This window comes from Triticum urartu, chromosome 1, assembly GCF_003073215.2.
Source record: "Triticum urartu cultivar G1812 chromosome 1, Tu2.1, whole genome shotgun sequence".
Classification (NCBI taxonomy): domain Eukaryota; kingdom Viridiplantae; phylum Streptophyta; class Magnoliopsida; order Poales; family Poaceae; genus Triticum; species Triticum urartu.
The window spans coordinates 194,349,918-194,375,050 of NC_053022.1; the positions used below are offsets into that span (position 1 = coordinate 194,349,918).

Here is a 25,133-nt window from a genome sequence, read left to right on the forward strand (position 1 = left end):
GACGTACAACTATCACAGCAGTTGGACCTGGTCTACCAAATCATTGTCTTCACCAAGCTACCTGGTTCCATTTCCCCACCCCTTTCATTTCCTCATTTCTGTGTTGTGAGCTTGTTCATATCTGTTTGAAGACTTTGACTGAAGACTTTCTCAATTTCCTTAGTTCGATTTCTTCAGTTTGTTTGTCTTCAGCCTGCGTTATCCTGTGTTTACGCTTTATGTACTCTGTGCTTGTTTTTCATTTCATCATAAAGACCATGCTCATGTTCTGTTATTTTTACTTCTGAGTACTTATTCCGCTGCAAGTAGTTCTTCACTCGGGAATTTGCTCACCCTGAAATTCCTCAGTGAAGATTTCATAAACATCGCCTATTCACCCCCCCCTCTAGTCGATATAACGCACTTTCAATTGGTATCAGAGCAAGGTACTCCCTTGTTCTGTGTGATTTTGGTTTAACCGCCTAGAGTTTTAGTTATGTCGACCGCAGGAATGATCAAGGTTTCTGCTGGGTGTCCTACCTTCGATGGGACGAACTACCCCTACCGGAAGAATAAGATGCACATGCATCTTGAGGCAATTGATAACGATCTCTGGTACGTTGTGGAGAATGGTGTTCCCTCTGTCACTCCCACCATCAACGCTGCTGATGTGAAGAGATTCAAGCAACTAGACTCTCAAGCGAAGAATATCATATGTGGCCATCAGAGCAAAGGGCAGTGTAACATCCCAAATTTGCAATTTGGAATGTTATACACTAGATCATCATGCATATCATATTTTCATGCATTTTGGTTGATCCTAGAAATTTCATGCAACTCAAGGACCTTCGGAGAGAGTTGGAGATTTCGTTATTTTCATATTTGAGAGTTTTCTCCATTTGATTTATTTATTTCATCTTCAATTATTTTTCCAATATCAAAATGAGAGAGGGAATAATATGACTTTCCCAAAGTTAGGAAAAATGAAGATCTAATGAATAAATCAAATTTTGGTTTTGCCAGAGTTCTTTTGCGTTTTATTTGGATAGGGAAAAATGCGCGTTTTCAAAATTTGCATTTTAGGCCCGGAGAAAAGTTCATTTTGTTCGACTCATTTTTAGGAGTCGGGGAAAATTTACTTTAGATTTGGTTCGTTTAGATTTTCTTTCTTTTGTTTTTCTGCGCGCGTAACCGATTTAAAAAAAAGGGACGCAGGCCCAGCCGCCTGGGCCAAGGCCGGCCCAGCTCGCGCGCGCCAGCCGCCAGCCCCGCCCCAGGCCGAGTCCAAGCGGGCTTCCAAGCCGCCCGCCCCTTGCCCTTCCCCTAAGCAAGAGCCCCTTACCCCCCACGGCAGACACCCCATCCTATATAAATACCAACAACCCCCCCCTCCTCCCCAAGCCGCCGCCCGCCTCTAGCCGCGCGCGCCCCACCCGTGCCACCCGCCAATAGCCGCCGCCCGCCGCCGCCCTTGCCCCGCCGCCGCCGGAAGTTCCTCCTCGCCGGAAGGTAAGCCCCGCGCCGCGCTCTTTTTCTTTCCCCCGGTTCGGTTTTTCTTAAAAGAACTATTCCGTTTCTTTTTCCATTTTCTTTCCGGCTTTGTTTCGGTTTCTTTTCCGAAAACCCTAGATCGGTTTTCATTCTTCTTCGGACCGTTCGTCTCAACGAACGTGATCACCGATTTTTTCCCGGTTAACGAACGCCCGTTCGTTTAACCCGTTCATCTCTTTCTTTTTCGTCGGGAATTTTATTCCGCGATCGTGATCTCAGATCCCGATCCTGTTCTGTCGTTTACGTCTTTCTCTCCCGCTCGTTATCGGAATCAGTGATTCACAAGCGCCCTGAGTTTGTTCTCGAAACCGCGTTCCGAACTAAATCAACTTGAACAAGTTTTCCCCAATAAAATTTGACCTAGTTCAACCTGCTAGAACCGAGTTGTTTTCTCCGCCGTTTGTTTTCCGTTTCTTGTTCGTTCGTCTTTTTGCCAACCGAGTTCTTAAGTTGAACTTTCTGTTTCGTTCTCTGTGTCGTTTTACCTGTGCATTAGATGAGTACTTATTGTGTGCTTGTTGTTTGTCGTGATAAGATCACCCGGATTGCGCCGCTTGTTAACTTTGAAACCCTAGGTCTCGCGGATCATCAGCAAGGCAAGTAACACTTTGATCATACTTTTCTACACCCATGTTTTATGCATAGATCAATCCTCTCACATTCAATCCTCTCACATTGCATGATTAGGATCTAATTAAATTGTGGGATGGGAAGTAGATGAGGTAGTACCTATTACCTGTTTTAATATGAAACCTTTGGGAGTTACTTCTACGTTTGCTCATTATGCCATGCTATGCTAGTAGACGTGGATTGGGTGAGTGATATCCATGACAGATGTGAGATTGATAATTTAATGGTTTACCTAAGGTGGCAACTTAAACACACATCTGGGTGGATTGAGGCACCTGATGTCTATCAGGACTTGCCTGTTTTTATTTTGGACCGCCACCCAGGCTCAAAGGGATCATAAGATAATTCATGCTAGTAACTTACTTCCCGTGTGCAGCCACAAGCCATTATGGGCTCTGGCATAGTTGACTAAGTCGTGCGAACTCTTACGGGTAGACTAGCAGATGTAGGGGTAGGTGTACGCGTCTACCCACATGTAAGGTGCTAGCGCTTCTGAAAGACTGTGTCTCGGTCATCCGTCTTCTCAAACACCATGTAGTGCGAGAAACCAAACGGAGGCGATCGAGTCTTGTGGGAAAAGTGCGCAAACCTCTGCAGAGTGTACAAACTAATCATGATAGCCGTGTCCCCGGTTATGACAACTTGAGTATCTAGTACTGAATATCCTGTTAATCTCATCATTGTTACTTCTAATTAATGATGTTGGGTTTTTAATTTGTACTTTAATTTGGGATCGGAATGCTGTCAACCCATTCTCGATGTTTAACAAACCACCATGATAGGTTAAATAAATTTATTTTTTGCAGTAGGGAAAAAACTGGCTTACGCAAAACTGTAACATAGAGCTTTCCACCAGCCATTATAGCATATAGTATAGCTGTTTCATTCCCATTTACTCTCTATGTGTTACCTTTGCCAGCATATTCCATGTGCTGACCCGTTTTCGGGCTGCAACTTCTCATGTTGCAGACTTTTCAGTCGACGAGTAAAAGTGCTTTTAGGTCGTGGGTTCTTATTACTCAGTGATGCCGTTGGAGTTGATGGACCCATTTATCTTCCAAGTCTTCCTGTTGATCGTTACTAGATGGCCTTTAAGCATATTTATTGTAATAAGGCTCTTTGAGACAACGATGTAATAAAGTGTGTGATTGCCACTCTGCTATAAATCCTTCGATGTACTGTGTGGTGTAGCATTACTGATCCAGGATGACCACCGGAGCACAGAGACGTGATCCATTCGGGTCGGGTCGCCAGAGATGGTATCAGAGCACACGCTGACTGTAGGACACGACCACTAAGTTAAAGCCATAGATCACCATTCTCTTCTCATTTTCTAACTCCTCATCTTTTCTACTCTTTTAGGATGACGAACGCGAAGATTAAGTACGCTCAACCGGATGAAGGCACACCTTTTGGATTTCACCTGAAGGAAGTCACCAAGTACCTGAACATTGGATTACCAAGCTTCACGGGAACCTTCAACGCCACTCTGCCTGAAGAGGAGCGCTGGAAGATTCAAGCTCACGTTCCGGGAAGGACATTCGCGCCAATCACGAAGCCTATAGATAGTGTTTTCAATGCACCAACCTGGAGTCTGGGAAAGAGCATGGCAGCTCATATCACCATGGGACGCATTGGAGAAGTTTATCAAGAAGACCTCAAGGACACTATCTACCAGATTTGCGGACGCCGAGATGAACAATGGGAGTTAGTCAGCACCAAGAAGGATAGATCCATTGCATCTTTCATCCAGGAGTTAAACCAGCACATTCGACGCCACGAGAACCAGATGTGCAATGATATGATAGAGTTGAAGAATGCGAAGGCAAGGATCATCGAGCTAGAAGGAGAACTGAAGTCTACACGCAAGGACTACATGGACGAGATCGTAGCTCTAGCAAGAGCACAATGGCGATCTTAAGCAGGAGATTGAAGAACTCAAGAGGAAGTTAGCATCCAAGGAGGAAGACGAGTACGTCGCATGTCCGGACAACTACATCATCATCGACGACACCGATTCGGATCCAAGTGAACCCGACTTTGAAGACGAAGCTGGAGCAGATATCATGGAGTCTTCCACCGGTTCAAATTTCTAGATGACCACCAGATAGTAGTAGTATTCCCCCATGTAAACACAATTTCGAGCACTTTTGCGATAGTTAGACTGTTTGTAAGCCCTTGTTTGATTGAATGAAGTGATTTTGTGTGCATTTGCTCATGTGCATTGGGGTAGTGTTTTCCCTTTAGACCTCACTCTATTCTTAATTCTCGTCTTTTCTAAACCCTCAGATGCCTCCGAGACGTGACAATGGATTCCCACCGGAGCTCACTCAGTTGATCCAGCAGCAGAATCAATTGATGCAGATGTTAGTCCAGAACCAGCAGAACAACAACAACAACCCACCACCACCACCACCACCTGTTGACCACTAGCCCGTTCCTTAGGCTGAATCCGCCGGTGTTTCCAGTAGCCGAGCCAATAGTAGCAGACGATTGGCTCCGCAAGATAGAAGGAGTTGACCACTGCAGGATGCACGAATGGTGAGAAAGTGAAGGTTTGCCAACACAGCTTGACGGACCCGCGCAGCATGTGGAGAATTTCACAGCCACTTACCCAGTTGACACTGTCACCATGGGATTCAGTTTCAGCAAGCTTTCCGCACTGCCCAATGTTTCAGCAGGAGCCTATGGCCATGAAGAAGCGTGAGTTTTCGCAACTTACGCCAAAGGGGAAGGACAGTTTGCGTAGTACGTTGGACGACTTCAGCAAGTTTTAGCACGTTATGCCCCAGATGACGTTGCTACGGATGCAGCTAGCAGGAGAAAGTTTCTGAAGGACTGAATGATTGAACTAAGCATGCAATTGATGTAGGCAAGTTTTCAACAACTAACCAGGAGTTGGTAGATCGCGCCATCATGATTGAAGGAAGAGCCAACAACAGATTGGAGACCGCCAAGAGGAAGTATGGGACAGGGAAGTATAACTCTGGAGTACCAGCAGAAGCCCCATTTTACCCCTAAACCGGGGAGTTCAGTTTCAGCATACCCATGGAGGAGTAGCTCGCACACCATAATGGCCACAAGAATGGTAATGGGAATGGAGGAAGCCATGGCCAGAACCGGACCATCCCATCAACCCCAACCAAGAGAGATCTGAGTCAAGTCACCTGTTTCAAGTGTTCGAAGACTGGACATTATGCCAATGAATGTCCTGAAGGCCAGAATGGAAATGGAAATGGAAGCTCGGGGAAGAAGCCGAACCCTTTCAATAGGGGACAGGTGAACCACATTAATGTGGAGGAGGTTGAAGATCAGCCTGATGCAGTAATCGGTAAGTTTCTGGTTAAGTCATTTACTGCACTTGTTCTTTTTGATACTAGTGCATCGCATTCATACATATCAAGGGGATTTGTGGATAAATATAACCTGCCAACCCAAGCCCTTAGGTCACCCATGTTAGTAAGCTCACCAGGAGCAGAGTTTATGGCTACACGATGGTGTGATCGGTTACCATTAAGGATTGGTAACTATGTGTTTCCCTCAGACCTAATAGTATTGGAATCTCAAGGATTGGATGTGATTCTTGGTATGGATTGGCTGTCGATGTATGGAGGAAACATCGATTGCGCCAGTAAGACAATTTTGCTTACCACACCAGAAGGAAGAAGGATCAAGTATGTATCCCGGCATGTGCCAAAAGGACACAAGTAAACTGCCTAACAGGAGTTGTTGCAAGAGGAAGTACCAGTGGTGAAGGATTTTCCTGATGTATTTCCTGAGGAATTGCCAGGCATGCCACCGGATAGAGACATTGAGTTTTTGATTGAGTTATTGCCAGGTACAGGCCCAATATCGAAGCGACCGTACCGGATGCCAGCAAAGGATTTGGTGGAAATTAAGAATCAGATTAAGGAGTTATTGGATAAAGGTTACATTCGCCCAAGTTCTTCACCTTGGGGATCACCCGTACTTCTAGTGGAAAAGAAGGATGGATCATTAAGGATGGTTGTAGATTATCGGGGATTGAATGAAGTAACCATCAAGAACAAGTACCCACTGCCAATGATCAACGGTCTGTTTGATCGGTTGCAAGGAGCTAAAGTGTTTTCCAAGATCGATTTGCGATCAGGGTACCATCAATTGAAGATTCGGGAGCAGGACATACCTAAGACAGCATTCACCACGAGATATGGATTGTATGAGTATACCGTTATGTCATTTGGATTGACTAACACACCTGCCTATTTTATGAACCTGATGAATAAAGTGTTTATGGAGTTTTTGGATAAGTTCGTCGTAGTGTTCATTGATGACATCCTGGTTTATTCAAAGAATGAAGAGGAGCATAAGGAACATTTGCGTTTGGTTTTGGAGAAACTAAGGGAACATCAGTTATACGCCAAATTCAGCAAATGTGAGTTTTGGTTGAAGGAAGTTGGATTCCTCAGACACGTTATATCCGGAGAAGGTATAGCAGTTGACCCCACTAAGGTTGAGACTGTAACCGAATGGGAATCACCAACGACAGTTGGAGAGATCCGGAGTTTTCTTGGACTCGCAGGATACTACCAGAGGTTCATTAAGAACTTTTCAAAGATTGCAAATCCTATGACTGAATTGTTGAAGAAGGATACTAAGTTCAAATGGACTGAGGAGTGTGATGCTAGTTTCCAGGAGTTGAAGAAACGCTTGGTTACCTCACCAGTATTGATTTTGCCAGATCAGACCAAGGATTATGAGGTGTATTGCGACGCTTCACGTCGAGGACTTGGAGCAGTGCTTATGCAGGAAGGAAGAGTTGTTTCGTATGCTTCACGACAACTGAAGCCTCATGAGTTGAATTATGCCACGCATGATTTGGAGTTAGCAGCCGTAGTGCATGCATTGAAAACGTGGAGACATTTCCTCATTGGAAATCATTGTGAGGTGTACACGGATCATAAGAGTTTGAAGTACATTTTCACTCAGAAGGAGTTGAACCTCGGACAAAGGAGATGGTTGGAGCTCATCAAGGATTATGACATGAGATTGCATTACCATCCCGGAAAAGCTAATGTAGTAGCTGACACATTGAGCCGTAAGAGCCATGTCAATACTCTAATGACGGGGAAAATACCCAAGGAGTTAGCAGAAAACCTTCGTGAGCTATGTTTGGAAATAGTTCCGAGAGGCTATGTAGCAGCATTGGAGATTCAGTCAACATTGATGGATAAAATCAGAGAAGCTCAGAAATCTGACAAGGAGATTGCTACTATAAAAGAGAAATTGAGCGAAGGAAAAGCAAAGGGATTTCGTGAGGATGAGCACGATACCCTATGGTTTGAGGACCGTGTTTATGTGCCAAATGACCCGGAGATCAGGAAGTTGATTTTGCAAGAGGCACATGATTCACCGTATTCGATTCACCCAGGGAATACCAAGATGTATTTGGATTTGAAGGAAACATTCTGGTGGACCGGAATGAAGAAGGATATTGCAGCATATGTAGCAATTTGTGAAGTATGTCAGAGAGTAAAGGCAGAGCATCAGAAGCCAGCAGGATTGTTACAACCATTGTCGATACCCGAATGGAAGTGGGATAAGATAGGCATGGATTTTATCACAGGACTACCCAGGACAAAATCAGGCAATGACTCGATATGGGTAGTAGTTGATCGTTTGACAAAGGTAGCACATTTCATTCCAGTTAAGACCACTTACACCAGTGCCAAGTTGGCGAAGATATACATGACTAGGATCATTTGTTTGCATGGAGTTCCGAGGAGTATCGTATCAGATAGAGGAACCCAATTTACCTCAAAGTTTTGGAATCAGTTGCATGAAACTTTAGGAACCAGACTAGAGTTCAGCACAGCTTTTCATCCACAGACAGATGGACAGACCGAGAGAGTCAATCAGATTTTGGAAGATATGCTGAGAGCTTGTGCACTAGATTATGGATCTAGCTGGGACGATAACTTGCCATATGCAGAGTTTTCTTATAACAACAGTTACCAAACCAGTTTGAAGATGGCACCTTTCGAAGCTTTATACGGAAGGAGGTGCAGGACACCGTTGTCATGGGACGAAGTTGGAGACCGTCAATTCTTTGGACCAGATTTGATTAAGGAGTCTGAACGGAAAGTTAAGTTGATTCGCGTTAGGCTCAAGGTAGCCCAGTCCAGGCAGAAGAGCTATGCAGATTCTAAACGCAAGGAGACAGTCTACGAAACCGGAGACCGAGTTTATCTCCGAGTATCCCCACTTCGAGGAGTTAAGCGCTTTGGAGTTAAGGGAAAGTTAGCACCGCGTTTCGTTGGACCGTATAAGATCTTGCAATGTATGGGAGAAGTCGCTTATAAGTTGGAATTACCAGAGGGACTGTCAGGAGTTCATGATGTATTCCATGTTTCTCAGCTGAAGAAATGTCATGCCGAGATGGCAGAGGTACCGCTAAGTGATACCGTGCCACTCGAAGCAATTCAGTTGAAGGACGACTTAACGTATGAGGAGAAGCCAGTCAAGATTCTCGATTATGCCAGCAGAGTTACCCGCAGCAAGGTTATCAAGTTTTGCAAAGTTCAGTGGAACCACCACTCAGAGGATGAAGCCACCTGGGAAAGAGAAGAAGATTTGCTCAAGGACCACCCTCACCTATTTTCTAGCCAACCCGAATCTCGAGGGCGAGATTCATCTTAAGGGGGGTAGGTTTGTAACATCCCAAATTTGCAATTTGGAATGTTATACACTAGATCATCATGCATATCATATTTTCATGCATTTTGGTTGATCCTAGAAATTTCACGCAACTCAAGGACCTTCGGAGAGAGTTGGAGATTTCGTTATTTTCATATTTGAGAGTTTTCTCAAATTTGGAAAAGAGGATCATTTGATTTATTTATTTCATCTTCAATTATTTTTCCAATATCAAAATGAGAGAGGGAATAATATGACTTTCCCAAAGTTAGGAAAAATGAAGATCTAATGAATAAATCAAATTTTAGTTTTGCCGGAGTTCTTTTGCGTTTTATTTGGATAGGGAAAAATGCGCGTTTTCAAAATTTGCATTTTAGGCCCGGAGAACAGTTCATTTTGTTCGACTCATTTTTAGGAGTCGGGGAAAATTTACTTTAGATTTTTCGGAGTACGTTTAGATTTTCTTTCTTTTGTTTTTCTGTGCGCGTAACCGATTTTTTTTTAAAAAGAGGGACGCAGGCCCAGCCGCCTGGGCCAAGGCCGGCCCAGCCGCGCGCGCCGGCCGCCAGCCCCGCCGCCAGGCCGAGTCCCAGCGGGACTCCAAGCCGCCGCCGCCTCCCCTTGCCCCTTCCCCAGGCAAGAGACCCCCTCATCCTATATAAATACCAACACCCCCCCTCCTCCCCAAGCCGCCGCCGCCTCTAGCCGCGCCGCCACCCGCGCCCAAGCCGCCGCCGCCGCCCTTGCCCCGCCGCCGCCGGAGTTCCGCCTCGCCGGAGGTAGCCCCGCGCCGCGCCTCTTTTTCTTTCCCTGGTTCGGTTTTTCTTAAAAGAACCGTTCCGTTTCTTTTCCGTTTTCTTTCCGGCTTTGTTTCGGTTTTCTTCCAAAACCCTAGATCGGTTTTCATTCTTCTTTCAGACCGTTCGTCTCAACGAACGTGATCACCGATTTTTCCCGGTTAACGACGCCCGTTCGTTTAACTGTTCATCTCTTTCTTTTCGTCGGATTTATTCCGCGATCGTGATCTCAGATCCGATCTTCGTTCTAGTCTTTCTTCCCGCTCGTTTATCGGAATCAGGTGATTCAAGCGCCTGGAGTTTCGTCTCGAAACCGCCGTTCCGACTAATCAACTTGAACAAGTTTTTGCCACAATAAAATTTGACCTAGTTTCAACCTGCTAGAACCGAGTTGTTTTCTTTCGCCGTTTGTTTTCCGTTTCTTTGTTCGGTTCGTTCTTTCTTTGCCAACCGGAGTTCTTAAGTTGAAATTTCTGGTTCGTTCTCTTGTTCAAGTTTTACCTGTGCATTAGATGAGTACTTATTGTGTGCTTGTTGTTTGTCTGTGATAGATCACCCGGATTGCGCCGCTTGTTACTTCGAAACCCTAGGTCTCGCGGATCATCAGCAAGGCAAGTAACACTTTGATCATACCTTTTCTACAACCCATGTTTTATTGCATTAGATCAATCCTCTCACATTGCATGATTAGGATCTAATTAAATTGTGGGATGGGAAGTAGATGAGGTAGTACCTATTACCTGTATTATTATGAAACCTTTGGGAGTTACTTCTACGTTTGCTTATTATGCCATGCTATGCTAGTAGACGTGGATTGGGTGAGTGATATCCATGACAGATGTGAGATTGATAATTTAATGGTTTACCTAAGGTGGCAACTTAAACACACATCTGGGTGGATTGAGGCACCTGATGTCTATCAGGACTTGCCTGTTTTTATTTCGGACCGCCACCCAGGCTCAAAGGGATCATAAGATCATTCATGCTAGTAACTTCCGTGTGCAGCCACAAGCCATTATGGGCTCTGGCATAGTTGATTAAGTCGTGCGAACTCTTACGGGTAGACTAGCAGATGTAGGGGAAAGTAGGTGTACCGGTCTACCCACATGTAAGGTGCTAGCGCTTCTGAAAGACTGTGTCTCGGTCATCCGTCTTCTCAAACACCCTGCAGTGCGAGAAATCAAACGGGGGCGATCGAGTCTTGTGGGGAAAAGTGCGCAAACCTCTGCAGAGTGTACAAACTAATCATGATTAGCCGTGTCCCCGGTTATGGACAACTTGAGTATCTAGTACTTGAATATCATGTGAATCTCATCACGTTACTTCTAATTAATGTTGTTGGGTTTTAATTGTTCACTTAATTGGGATCGGAATGCTGTCAACCATTCTCGATGTTTAACAACCACCATGATAGTTAAATAAATTTATTCCTTTGCAGTAGGGAAAAACTGGCTTTACACAAAACTGTAACCATAGAGCTTTCCACCAGCCATATATGCATGTAGTATAGCTGTTTCATTCCATTACTCTCTATGTGTTACATTGACAGCATATTCCATGTGCTGACCCGTTTTCGGGCTGCAACTTCTCATGTTGCAGACTTTTCAGACGACGAGTAAGGTGCTTTTAGGTCGTGGTTCTATACTCAGTGATGCCGTTGGAGTTGATGGACCCATTTATCTTCCGAGTCTTCCACTGTTATCGTTATTAGATGGCCTTAAGCCATATTTATTGTAATAAGTTCTCTTTGAGACATCGATGTAATAAGTGTGTGATTGCAACTCTGCTATAAATCCTTCGAAGTACTGTGTGGTGTCAGCATTACTGATCCAGGGATGACACCGGAGCACAGTAGACTTGATCCATTCGGGTCGGGTCGCCACAGGCAGTATGGCAGAGTGAGTGCTTTTTAGACACCTAAGCTTATCTAGGACAGGTTGTCCAAGGTCAATGAGGGAGTCTCAACACAGCGTGACTCTTGAGTTGACGTTCTTCGAAATCTCTTCAACCGCTTCAAAAGAATCGACAATGAAAATGTTCAGCAGACATTTGATCACCTCACTGACATCTCAAATGAGCTTCAAGCACTTGGTGCCACTGATATCACCGAACATGAGGTGGTGAAGAAATTGCTGAGATCGCTTGATTCCTCATTTGATACCTTGGCATTGATGATACAAGAACGTGGAGACTACAAGTCACTTGATCCTGCCGATATGCTCGAGAGACTAAACACTCATGAGTTCCAGCTTGCTGAGAAGAGAGATCTCTATGGACCAAGCTATGGTAGATCACGGGCTCTAAAGGCCAAGGCAGTGTCTGAATCTGATGGTGAAGATTCTGACAGCAGCCTTGGTGACCCTAAAGAACTGAGCCAGGAGCTAGCTATGCTCGTTAGGAAGTTCCAAAAGTTCTCAAGACGTGGTCGCTTTGGTAAATCCTCAAGAAGTGGTGACTTGATAATAGATTCCTCATCCCATGATTACAAGAAGAGACTCTGCCACAAATGCAAGAAGCCTGGACACTACATTCAAGATTGTCCTCAGTGGGAAAAGGGATCAAAGAAGAAGAAGTCAAGGATTACAGTTCTGATGATTCAAAGAAGAAGAAGAAATATTCAAAGTCCTCGTCATCAAAACCTTCAAGGTCCTCATCTCACAAGAAGAGCAGCTCCAAGAAGGCTTGGGCGTTCATTGGCAAGGAAATGTACTCTGAGGCTGAATCTGAGGAAAATGAGGAAGAGGAGGAATCTGAGGAGTCAGACTCTGGTGTGGCGAGCCTAGCCCTCGCTACCGCGTTCCTCAGCAAGTCCATCTTCAACTCTGAAGAAAAGGGCCTCCCCAACACTACTGATGACGGCGATGAGGACTATGCTCCCACCTATTGCTTCATGGCAAAAGGCTCAAAGGTACTCAAATATCCCTCCTCTGAATCTAGTGAGGATGAATCTGATGAAAACCTCAAACCCATCTATTCTAAACTTGCTAAGATTGCTGTGAAACTACAAAAGGCTCTTGAAAAGGTTCAAAACATGCTAGATAAAAGTGATGATATGTTGGGCGAGGAAATGGATCACACTAAAATCTTGACTGAAAATCTTCAGAGACTTCAGTCCAAGTTTGACAATCTTCAAGGTCATCATAACACTCTCCTATCTGATCATGAGAAGCTTTCTTATGAATTTCTTCAAAGAAAGCAAGATCTTGTGCAGTTAAGAGTGAGTTATGAAGATCTTCAGAAGGAGCGTGATTCATTACTTGCTCAACAGATCAACGCTACCCATGATGAATTTGTTCCTCCATGCTTGAAGTGCATTGAACGTGAAACTGCTAATTCTTCACCTGAATGCTCAAATACTTCCATTGCTGCAAATTCTTCAAATGCCTCTGCTGTCACTAATTCCTCATCTGAGGACATTGCTAGTATCAGATGATGCAGGGCTGAAGGAATTGTATATGACAGGCATGTACAAAAGCCTCAAAGGGCATCAGGCTCTTTGTGATGTGCTTAAAAAGAAGATCCTCAACAGGAACCCTAGGAAAGAGGGTATTGCCTTTGAGAGGAAACTCAATGCTGATGGGACCTACTGGAAACCTGAGCAGTATCCCAAAACCTCATGGGTTGCTGCAAAGCGACCTTCAGTGGATCCATCTACTCTATCTGGATTTACATGTGAATCTTCATATTCTTCTGATGAGTTATTTGACTCCAATTATAAACTGTTCAAAACACAGAATGGTGAAGTATTTGCTAGATATGTTGGCACTAACTGCAGGAACGGTCCTCCTATGAAGAAAATTTGGGTTCCCAAAAGGTGCCTTGAAAATCTTCAGGTGAATGTCATCATGACACCACCTGTGAAGAATAGGAACCCCAGATCAAATTCTTCATATGGACCAAATTCTTCATATGGATCCAAGTCCTCATACGGACCAAACTCCTCACATGGATCAAATTCCTCAAAAGGATCAAAGTCCTCATATGAACATCATCGTGCTAACCCGTCTGTTTCGCAGGGAAGATCTAAGGATTATGGATATGTGCATTATTCTTCAAATCATTATGTTCATAAGTCCTCGAAGAATTTGTCTGCTTACTCTTATTCTTACCCTAACCCCTCTTATGTGAAACGAAGTTGATTGGCATCTATGCCACCTTTCTCTTATGGAGCCCGTAGAATGATGAACTCTTTGCCACCCCTTTAGATGTGGGTGGTGAAGAAAAGGAACTAATCTCTTATGCAGGATCAGGTCTCCAGACGAACTTAATCGTCTGAAGAATTTGCTGGAGACCTGAATGTGTTTGAAAGGACGCAAGCTAATCATGAAGAAATGAATTTTCCTTTCTCACGTCCTCATAGTGCTTTATCTGTTCTATTGCTTGATGAAATTGATCTGATGAAATTGATATCATATTCTTCACTGCTGAAGTATATGAGTCCGTAAGTTGCACTAATTCATCTGCAGGATGATCAACCCAAAGCCATTGAGTGGGTCCTCGATAGTGATGTACAAATCACATGACTGGTGACAGGAGCTTATTGATGGACTCTGCTTTATCTCCATCACATCTGAAGCATATCACCTACGCTGACAAAGGCAAAAACAAGGTATTGGGTCTAGGTAAGATTGCAATCTCAAAGGATCGACACATGGACAAAGTCATGCTTGTCGAGTCCTTCGGGTTCAACCTCATGTCTGTCTCAATGCTTTGTGATGTTGATATGGTTGTTGTCTTTGGCAAGTATCGTTGTGTTGTGATCATGGAAGCTGACAATTCCAAAGTCTTCGAGGGCTTTAGGAGAGGAGATTTGTATATTGTTGATTTCTCTACAGGACCACAACCTGCTACATATCTACTTGCAAAAGCTTGAGAAGGCTGGATATGGCATCATCGACTTGGTCATGCTGGCATGATGAATTTTCACACGCTCGCGAAGAAGAAGCATGTCATTGGCATTGAAAATGTCAAATTCCTCAAGGATCACTTGTGCGGAGCCTGTGAAGCTGGAAAGATGACCAAGGCCAAGCATCTAGGAATACTATCATGACTACTTCTCGACCATTTGAATTACTTCACATAGATCTCTTTGGCCCTACTCACTATGCCACATTTACTAATGCTGCATCCTTATATGGCTTTGTTATTGTTGATGATTATTCTCGATATACATGGGTCCATATCATCACTTACAAAACTGAATTGCTGGAAGTTGTCAAACGATTTTCATCGAGGGCTTCAACCAACTTTGGTGTGAAGATCAAGCACATCAGAAGTGATAATGGAACTGAGTTCAAGAACACCGGTCTTGATGACTATCTTGATGAACTAGGTATTACTCATGAGTTATATGCTCCTTATACTCCTCACCAAAATGGCGTCATGGAGCGCAAGAACATGACTCTTGTTGAGATGGCCTGCACTATGCTTGATGAGTACAAGACGCCTCCTCGCTTTTGGCCTGAGGCAATCGATACTGCGTGCCACATCATCAACAGGGTATATCTTCACAAATTCTTCAAGAAGACCGCATATGAACTCCTTGCTGACAAGAAACCCAATGTGAGTTATTTCGAAGTCTTCGGTGCTAAATGTTGGATTAGAGACCCTCATCACAGTTCTAAATTTGCACCGAAAGCACATGAAGGTTTTATGCTCGGTTATGGTAAGGACTCGCACACCTACAGAGTCTTCAACATCTGTCATCACAAGGTTGTTGAAACTGTAGATGTGCGGTTCGGTGAAACTAATGGCTCGCAAAGAGAGCACCTACCTCCTGTGACAGATAAAATACCCCCTAAGGAATCTATTAAGTTCAAGGCTACTGAGGATGTCATTCCTACTGAATAATCTGCTGAAGAAGTCATTCCAAAACACGAGGAACGTCATGTTGATGCACCTGAGGAAAATGGTGCTGAAGAAAATGCTGATCAAATTCCTCAACGTCAACCCGCTCATCCTCACGTTGTAAATGAAGTGCAAATTGAGAAAATCATCAGCGACATCAACATTCCAGGTCCTCTCACACGCTCAAGAGCTTCACATTTATCTAACTTTTGTGGGCACTTTGCTTTCATCTCTATCACAGAGCCCACTAAGGTAGATGAAGCATTTCTGGAGCCTGAGTGGATTCAAGCTATGCAAGAGGAATTACATCAATTCAAGCTCAACAACATCTGGGAACTGGTTAAACGTCCAGATCCTCGCAAGCACAATATCATCGGCACAAAGTGGATCTACCACAACAAGCAAGATGAAAATGGCCTTGTGATGAGGAATAAGGCACGGCTTGTAGTTCAAGGCTACACACAGGTTGAAGGAATTGATTTGGATCAAACTTTTGCACCTGTTGCTAGACTTGAGGCTATTTGCATATTACTTGCTTATGCTAACCATCATGATATCATCTTATATCAAATGGATGTGAAAAGTGCATTCCTCAATGGTAAGCTTGAGGAAGAAGTATATGTTGCTCAACCCCCAGGTTTTGAAGATCCAAAGCATCCTGACAAAGTCTTCAGATTCAATAAGACCCTCTATGGCCTCAATCAGGCCCCACGGGCGTGGTATGATACTTTGAAGGAATTCCTCATGAAGAAAGGCTTCAAACCCGGTTCACTTGACCCAACTCTTTTCACTAAATCTTATGATGGTGAATTGTTTGTGTGCCAAATATATGTTGATGATATCATTTTCGGCTGTATTGACCAACGTTACCGTGATGAATTTGCTATATGATGATTGAAGAATATAGCATGTCTATGATGGGAGAATTGAAATTCTTCTTAGGTCTTCAGATTCGTCAACAGTGCAATGGCATATTCATATCTTAAGAGAAATACCTCAAGGACGTATTGAGGAAATTCGGCATGCAAGATTGCAAAGGAGTCAAAATCCCTATGCCCACAAATGGTCATCTATGCACTGATGAAAATGGTATTGACTTCGATCAAAAGGTATACCGCTCCATGATTGGTTCTTTATTGTACTTGTGTGCATCTAGGCTAGATATTATGCTTAGTGTTTGCATGTGTGCCCGATTTCAAGCTACACCAAAGGAATCACACCATAAGGCTGTGAAGCATATTCTTCGATATCTAGCTCACACACCAACACTTGGATTGTGGTACCCCAAGGGCTCGGCTTTTGATCTCATTGGATTTTTAGACTCTGACTATGCTGGTGATCGTGTGGACCACAAGTCAACATCTGTCACATGCCATTTCCTCGGACGATCTTTGGTCTGTTGGTCCTCGAAGAAACAGAACTGCGTATCACTGTCTACTGCTGAAGCTGAGTACATTGCTGCTGGTTCTTGCTGTGCTCCACTACTATGGATGAAGCAAACACTCAAGGACTACGGTGTCAACATGAAGAATGTGCCACTCTACTGTGACAATGAGAGTGCCATCAAGATTGCTCATAACCCAGTTCAGCACTCGAAGACAAAGGACATTCAGATTCGTCATCATTTTCTTCGCGATCATGTGTTGAAGGGCGACATCTCTATTGACCATGTGAAGACTGAAGAACATCTAGCTGATATCTTCACTAAGCCCTTGGATGAGAAGAGATTTAGCAAGTTGCGGTGTGAGCTAAATATCCTAGAATCATCGAATATTCTTTGAAAAGGACACTCATCCTAACACTTATGCAAAATTGATGACTTAGATGTGCAACACATGAAGAAACATTTTTCTTCAATCAATGAAGAATAACACTCTAAGTGTGAAGAAATTAACGAAGAATTTGATTCTCAGAACCCAACGAGAATTGTACCCGGTGTCTGAAATCATCATTCTTATACGGTGGGTCACGCCACCACAAAATGTTGAAAATCTTCAATTGAGTTTTTTCTCAGTTCTTTGAAATTCCTTAGTTGTTTTTCAACTTGCATTGTTTTCACCATTTCCGTCGTTTTTTCTTCATTGGCTATATATATATATGTGAGTTTATGTCCTCTACAGCATTCACTTATTGCTATTTCTTCAAGTTGCTTGTTCTGCTAAGTGAATGTGATCGGACCCTTCCCCCTCTATGCTAAACTCAACCTAGTCTACTCACAAATTCTTCATGTGCGTTCTATTTGAATCTCGTTCAAAATCTTCACTGTGTTCTTGTCAGCTAAAGAAGTTGCGAACGAAACTTTAAAACCTATCTTATCTAAATTTTCGGCTTTGCCGCTCAAACCGTTCCGCATTCTATGCGATGTTTATCTATTCACCCACGATCGCACATGATCGTCACCTCTCTATACGTGGGTGACACATGTCAAGCGAATGAGAAAGGTCAGGGGCACGTTCGTCCTATTTCCTCGGGCGAGCGGTTTTTTCACTTCGGCTATAAATACCCCTCTCCCTTCCTCACTTCACTTTTACTCCGCTCGATCTCACTCCCTCGCGCTAGCTTCCCAACCCTAGCGCCGCCGCTACCACTACAACACAACATTGAATTGGGGGCAATTAACTCCCGGGAGAAATACGAGAATAAGGGCAAATCATCTGCCGGGAATCTTATTACTGCCGGTAGGAATGCATAAGGGCGGAAATTCTGCCGGTAGAAGTTAAGCAACAAGGGCGCACACACTGCCAGCAATGATGTCCACATCTTAAGTCGTAAAATCTGCCGGGAGAACTGAACTACGGCCCGCTATCTGCCGGGCCTGTCCGTGGCGCCAGGCCCAGGTAATTTGGCCCAAACGCGCGCATTGGCGCGGGAGAGCGCGCGACAGACCAAATTCTTTCACCCATCACCCAAAAGAAAAAGAATTACAACCGTGGCCCGAGGGCCTCCACCCGACCTATTCTGCCCCAGATCGAACCCTTCCACCAAATCGAACCCTCGCTCCTCCTCGACCGCCGCCGTCGCCGCCCCCACCCCTCTGCCGTTGACCACACCCTCCCTCTTGGCTGATCTGTGCAACCCCATCGGGATCTATGGCGGCAGTGCTTGGATCTCGGCGTCGCCTCCCTCCAGACGCATCTGGTGTGCGAGATCAAAGTCGCCTCCCTCCCTTCGACACCACCATCAGAACTGCTCGACACCGCCGGTCGCCTCCCTCGCTTCTACACGGCGACGAGCATGGGTGGATTCCCCTCATGGCTTCCTCCCCGCGAACGGCGACGCGGTGCCTCCTCTCCACTATGCACGTACAACACGCTCCTTAGATCTGTCCTGGTGGAAACTCGACGAGGTAAGATCTGTGAACCTCTCCTTCTTTGCTCGATGAGAACTCACGGCGGGATTTGTCCAGTTGTCTGTACGAAGCCAGATTTCCACTTCCACCGAGTTACTACTAGGCTCCAAGTCTTCCTTATTGTTTTTTTTCTTTTTCTACCAAATTGATGCAGGTGCTATTAGGGAAAGGATTGGAGACTGGTTCTAGTAGTGGTTGGTTTGTTCGAGGATTTTCTAGTGCTCATGATTTGCAAATGGTTCAGCCAGGTTAGTGTACTTGTAATCTCATATTTCATTTTGTTATCTTAATATGCAGGTATATGTGCTATGATTTGTAAAATTTCATTTGCTTGTATACACCCTTTTTAGGTACATGGATCAGTCTTTATTTATTCAGGTTCAGACATTGCAGAACTGAATATTTTATAAATGCAGCGCTCTATAAAGTTTTTGGTGCCTGCATCTAGAAGAGCTAAATTTATGGACATGAATGTCGATTTGATATTAAAATTTGCTCTACACAAGTAGCTAATATTTCTACTCTGATTTATCATCTAGCTAAATGTTTCATAGCAGTTCAATACTGAGGTAACATATTTTTTTTCCTATTGGTAGTTGCTAACAAAATACTTATATAGTATTTTTTCGAATGTAGGATTAAACATGTAATATCTTTTGCGGCATTTTTGTTAGCCTATGCCTCGCTCTTCTTAGACAACAATACTAGCAGTTAAGGTACTGTTGTCATCTCTGTATTAGATAGAACTGTTCCTCAGTGCCAAAACATTGTTTTCTTGTTAATAGCACTCATAATTGCCTACTACTGTTTCAGTACTGGCGTCTAGCAACCTTGAAGCCCACAGTCGACCTGTAGGCCACATCTCTCTCAGGTACAATAAAAAGATCGCAGTTAACTTGATGGGTGTATCATTATTGATGCCTCCTAATTTGTGTGATGAGCAAATGTGTAGATTGTGTGTGTAAATCGGATATGCCTTGGGTTATCCTCCATAATAACTCGAGTTTGTAATGTTGTTTCGCAAGAGTTGATTTCTATATGTGTTGCAGAATGTGTTGTTAGAGTAAGAGGATTTAAGTTTCGTGTGCTAGCCACTATGACCTATGAAGATGGATTGGTAGTTTTTTGTTAACTAAACAATATGACATCAGTCTTTATGCCTTTTTATGGGCAAGTGATTCCTGCAATTAGTTACTCCCTCCTTTGGGTGTACATGATTTGCTTGTCACTCAAAACACTTGTTATGGCACACTTACTGGTGAGAAATCCATATGCCTGATGCCTGAAGTAAAAAAATGTACGAATTTTAGTTCTTTTTTCATTGTTTCAAAGTTTCAACCTGACCAGTGACATGTCTATGTTTTTTACAGTGTTGCATGATGTGCTATAAAGCAAGGCAGATGATCTTCTTTTCTCCATTGTCCAACATTGAAGCTTTTCTTGCCCATCAGCACACACCTCATTTAGGTTCATTTCCTATATACTGGTTAGAAACTGCTTCATACTTGCTCTAGGTGTACTTTGATTAGTGTAATCTCCTTGCCCCATCATCGACAAGGTTATATGATTACGAGAGCTTAATAAATTTTGTGATACGCGTTCATTTATTAACTAAATCATCAGCTTGCTCAATAATACTTTTAGGTACTCTAGTGTGTTTATGGCTGATGAAATACGCTTTGTTTAATAGGATTGGAGACATTTCTGATGCTTCGGTGAAAACACCAGACCTATTGTAAACTCAGTCCAGTAATACAAGTTAGCATTTTGTCTTAATCATTCTTGGAACTAAAAAGGAAACCTTCTTCTTGTTTGTTCTACACCACTAATCTGTTTAGCCATCCTTGAGAAAGACTCGATGGTTAGACATGAAAACTTTATTTGTTTTCTCCTTTTGCTTCTCTGGTTTATTTTAAATTTAATCTAGGTTTAGCTGTTTGCAATTGAAAAAATGTTTTTCAGGGCTTCCTGCAAATGTTGTTAGGTACTGTACAACCAGAAATTTAGAAGGGAATCACATTATTGAAAAGGGTTGACAGGAATGGAGCATCACTGCTTAGCACGTCTACAGAAAAAGTGGGCTTCGTATGTACAATTGTGCATATAGCTTAGGTGAACGATTTCTGATTTGCCGAACTCTCTTTATTGTTAAGATAAGGGGAATAACTATATAATGCTAACATTTCCATTACTCCTATAACTATTGAATCTAATTAGATCTGTTTTTATTCTCGTGTTTGCCTGCTATGAAAAATGAGGTTGGGTACTAGTGTGTAAATAGGCAGAGTGATAAAAAGTGATTGCTTCCTTGTGGATCTGTTTTTACATTGTAAAAATTTATTTTTATTCTCATGAATATTGTAGTATTTTGTGTGTATAATAAAAAGTGATTGCTTCCTTGTGGATCACGTGCTAATGTACCCCTTTATACCATTTTTATTTATCTTTAGACTAATTTAACATGTCTTATCTTTTTATAAATATAAAGTTTATTTGCAGATGATAAGTCTTGTGATTGTGCGCCTTCAGCTCCTTTTATAGGCCTTCAAGTACCTGGCACACAGTTATTATGCGCCAATGATAATTGAACTCCACACTGCTTCTGTTCCACTTGGCCTTCGTTTCACTCTTGCGCCAGCGGCGCAATGGGTGGAATCTAGTGTACAAAAGAGTGAACATGTAATTTGTCTTCCTGGACATGGCTGTAGCCATGCGCTGTGCATAACCATTTGTGTAGCTCAGTTTGAAGATACAAAATATTGTTTTCTTATGTAAATTTTGTGTACCATTGTAGCTGAATGCTACTGAACACATGTATGGATGTGGAAGTACAGAATTATCAGTCTATGAATGTTTCTAAACTTTTAAGGTTTTGGATGAGTCTATATGTAACTTTGATTGAAGTGTATATATAAGTTGTGACATTTGTCCAAATTAGCTGACATAGATAATGGATATTAAATTAGAGATATGTTGAACAGTTTGCAAGTGAAATCAACCTGATGGCATATTAACTGCCGGGTAGACATGTTTGTGCCGGCAGTTTCACAGCCGGAAACAATAGTTCACGTGTCACCACCAATCTGCCAGGAGAAAACAAACTGCCGGGAAATGGAAGCGCCGGGGGAGAGAAACTGCCGGGAATAGTTTATCTGCCGGGAGAAGTAATCCTCGGCAGTCGTTCTTGTGGCAGTTCTATCTGCCGGGAGAAACACTGTCCCGACAGTTTTTCTGCCACCTTAATGGCCTTCTCCCGGCAGATTATGTGTCATTGCATCAATGTTGTGGTGTAGTGTACCACCATCGTCGCCGGTGAGGAAGAGCTTCACTGCCTCGACCTCGTTGCCGCCGTACTCACGTTGGAGGCGGATTTCTTCACTCCGCCGCCGCTGTAGCTGTCATCCTCAGCCAAGTTAGGGCGTGGAAGATCTGAACCAACGTGCTTCAAATCTTCACTTCCTAGTTCGTCGTGGGTAATTAAAAGTTATTTTTACTGCCCTTGTTGATTCTGATGTTTTCTTCAAATCTTCAAAAGGTGTTTATTCCTCAACTCTTCACACTCTAAACACCTCACATATCATCTGTTCTTGATCTGTTTCTCTAAGAAACATTTTTCTTTAAGATTCCTTAATTGTGTGGATTTTCAAATCTGTACAACTCTGGAACCTAAGTCAAAGAATGCTTAGTGAAATTCTTCAAGACTCATCTGGTCAATTTCCTCAAACTTTTTCTTTTTGCAAAAACTTCTGAGAATGCATATGACCTCTCCAAATTCTTCGCACCTATACTCTGTTCACAGGTACTCATGTCCGCTGTTGAATCACTGGGTTCTCATCAACTTAAATCATTTGCAGCGTTCCTCGAAGAAAAGTTGCATACCTCTTCAGAGAACTCAATTGTTAAAAACCCCCAGCTGAAGAAAATGACAGATGGCAAGAAACCTCAGAAGGGAGGAAAGAGGCTGGAAGTCAACACTGCTTTTGAAATCCCTGAGGACATATACAAGGATTATTGCACTCCTGATGAGGCCACTCATGGAAAGGAAACCAAGAATGAGCGCAAAGTGCGCATCCAAAGAATAGAGAGGAGATGGGCACGGGAATGCAGGGAATACAGATATGTCACTCCCAAGTATATGAAGAAATTCGCTCTTCATCCTCCATGCCCAAGACCTCCATTGGCACCAGGCCAAGAAGCTGATCCCTCCAGCGTAAAGCGTGGTGAGGATTATCCTGATGAATGGGCCAAGCGCCAGGCCAAGCTTGCCAGAGTTGCTAAGGAAGCAGTGAGGAAATTCAATGAAGACTCTGCTGCTGCCACTTCTGAGGCCTCTGCAAGTAAGCCCGAGAAGGCTATGCCAAAATAGCCGGCTCATAAGCCAAGTGCTTCTACTCAAATGCCCTCTCAGCCAAGTTCCTCAGCTATGCCCTCACGACCAGTTTCTTCAAAGCCCTCACGGCAAATTCCTCAACCCTCACCTGCTCCTCCAAAGTCCTCAGCTGCTCCAACCAAATCCTCAGCACCTATGCATCTCACCACATGCCAAAGGACAGTAGACGTCTCTATTGCCTCAGGAGCATCTGCTAGTTCCTCAGCACCGCTGCATTCTTCAACTGGTCCCACTCTGTTGAAGACCAAGGCAACTGCTGGACAAGGCTCTCGACCAAGTCCTCAAAAGAAGCAGGTCGCTTTTCAAGTACCGTCTGATAAAGACGAAACTGATGATGAAGAACTTGCTGAAATCATCAGGGACAGACAAGTCAGGGCCGCTAGAGCCAAAGGCACAAGTGTGCCTCCGCTTTTGGATCCAAAGTTGATCCTTGATTACATTGATCTCTGGCACAAGGACCCCAACACTCCCATGCCTGATTTCAAGTTGACTCCTGGCCAAAGTCATATGTTGACTCACTTCATTCAAGAAGAGAAATGGAAATTTGAAAAGGCCAGGCAAATCAAGAAAGCGCAGTACAAAAAGGAGCGCTTCCTGAAGAAAAACGTTGTCTCTATGACAACTAAAGAACTCGTCAATATGCAGTCTAAGATCAAGAAACTCAGTGATGAATTTGACGCATACCATGCTGATTGGCTGGGAGCCAAGGTTCGTTTTGTGAGACTCGCTGACAACTTCACCTCCAATGTTGCTGCCCAATCGCAACAAGAAATTCCTCAGGCTGCTGCATCTGCTCAGCCTACTGAAGAAAATGCCAGCACCGCTGATGACTCTCAGGATGCTGAGGAAAATGCTAATTCCAGGGCTGATGACTATGTTCCAGCCACTGAAGAAATTGCCAGGGAAACCACTAGTGTTGTGCCTGAAGAAAATGAAGAAGTCAGGGCAACTGCATCAGTTGCGCCTGAAGAAATTCAACCAAATTCCTCTCCTCGTCCCACGTCTACACCAACTCCGATCCTTCCATCTGCATCAGATGCGAAGAAGACCAAGGCTGCAGAGTGTGCAGCTGTGAATAAAAGAAAGGCATCAACTGCATCAGATTCTTCAGCTCCAAAGAAAATGAAGCCACTGACAAGTTCCTATGACAATCCAATTGATGTTGTTCCTGTCTCATCCATGCCATCAAAGGACCTTGTTCCTTTTGATGAAGAATACGTGATCCCAAGCAGATCAGATGATGACATTCCTTCCGCTGCTTCGTCAGAGCAGTTGGATGAAGAAATTGAAGTGGATGAAATCCCTTCAACCCCACTTATCTTATCGCCCATGTCTCAGTTCACTACTGAAGAGGCCGGTGTTGAAGAAATGGATGAAGAAGAAGATGTGGACATTGGAAGCACTACACCAGTGATGAATGATGACTTTTGGGAAAGTCGGCACCCTAATTCTCCTCTGTTCACACCGCTTCAACAAATTCCTCAGTCCCCTGTTGCCACTGATGTGGACATTGGAAGTACAAATGGGATCTGATGAACCACATGCAACCCCATCTGTTCATGAAGAAATTCCAGCTACTAGTGCTGAAGAAAATGTAAATGAAGAATTGAAGTCCCAGGCTGCCACTGAAGAAGAACCTGAAATTCCCCAGCCTGCGGAACCTGAGATCGAGATCCCTGAGGTTGTGATGCAATTGACTGACACTCCTCACCCCAAGCCAAAGGATCCCTTCTCGAAGAAGCAAAAATTCAAGGATGATGACTTCTTTGGCGAGCATGTATTCTTCACTGACTACAATCCTTATGACTCTGCTCGTTTAAGGAGGAAGCATTTCTGGACTGCAAGACATGCCAACTTCTATTCTTCACTGCTTTTCAACAAGGACAAAATCTTCTACCATGAACATATTCCTCAC

General features: G+C 43.6%; 1 protein-coding gene across 1 annotated transcript in view; it reads left to right on the top strand.

The window, feature by feature from the left end:
- The window catches only part of LOC125532801, a 115,743-nt gene extending 94,042 nt beyond the window's left edge, over positions 1–21,701 (top strand). The window contains exons 2-5 of the mRNA XM_048696706.1: positions 18,311–18,825; positions 18,983–19,076; positions 19,642–19,699; positions 20,199–21,701. Of these exons, the coding sequence (XP_048552663.1) occupies positions 18,311–18,825; positions 18,983–19,076; positions 19,642–19,699; positions 20,199–20,208 (677 nt within the window). The 3' untranslated portion in view covers positions 20,209–21,701. The remainder of the gene's footprint in view (positions 1–18,310; positions 18,826–18,982; positions 19,077–19,641; positions 19,700–20,198) is intronic.
- The last annotated feature ends 3,432 nt before the right edge of the window (positions 21,702–25,133 follow it).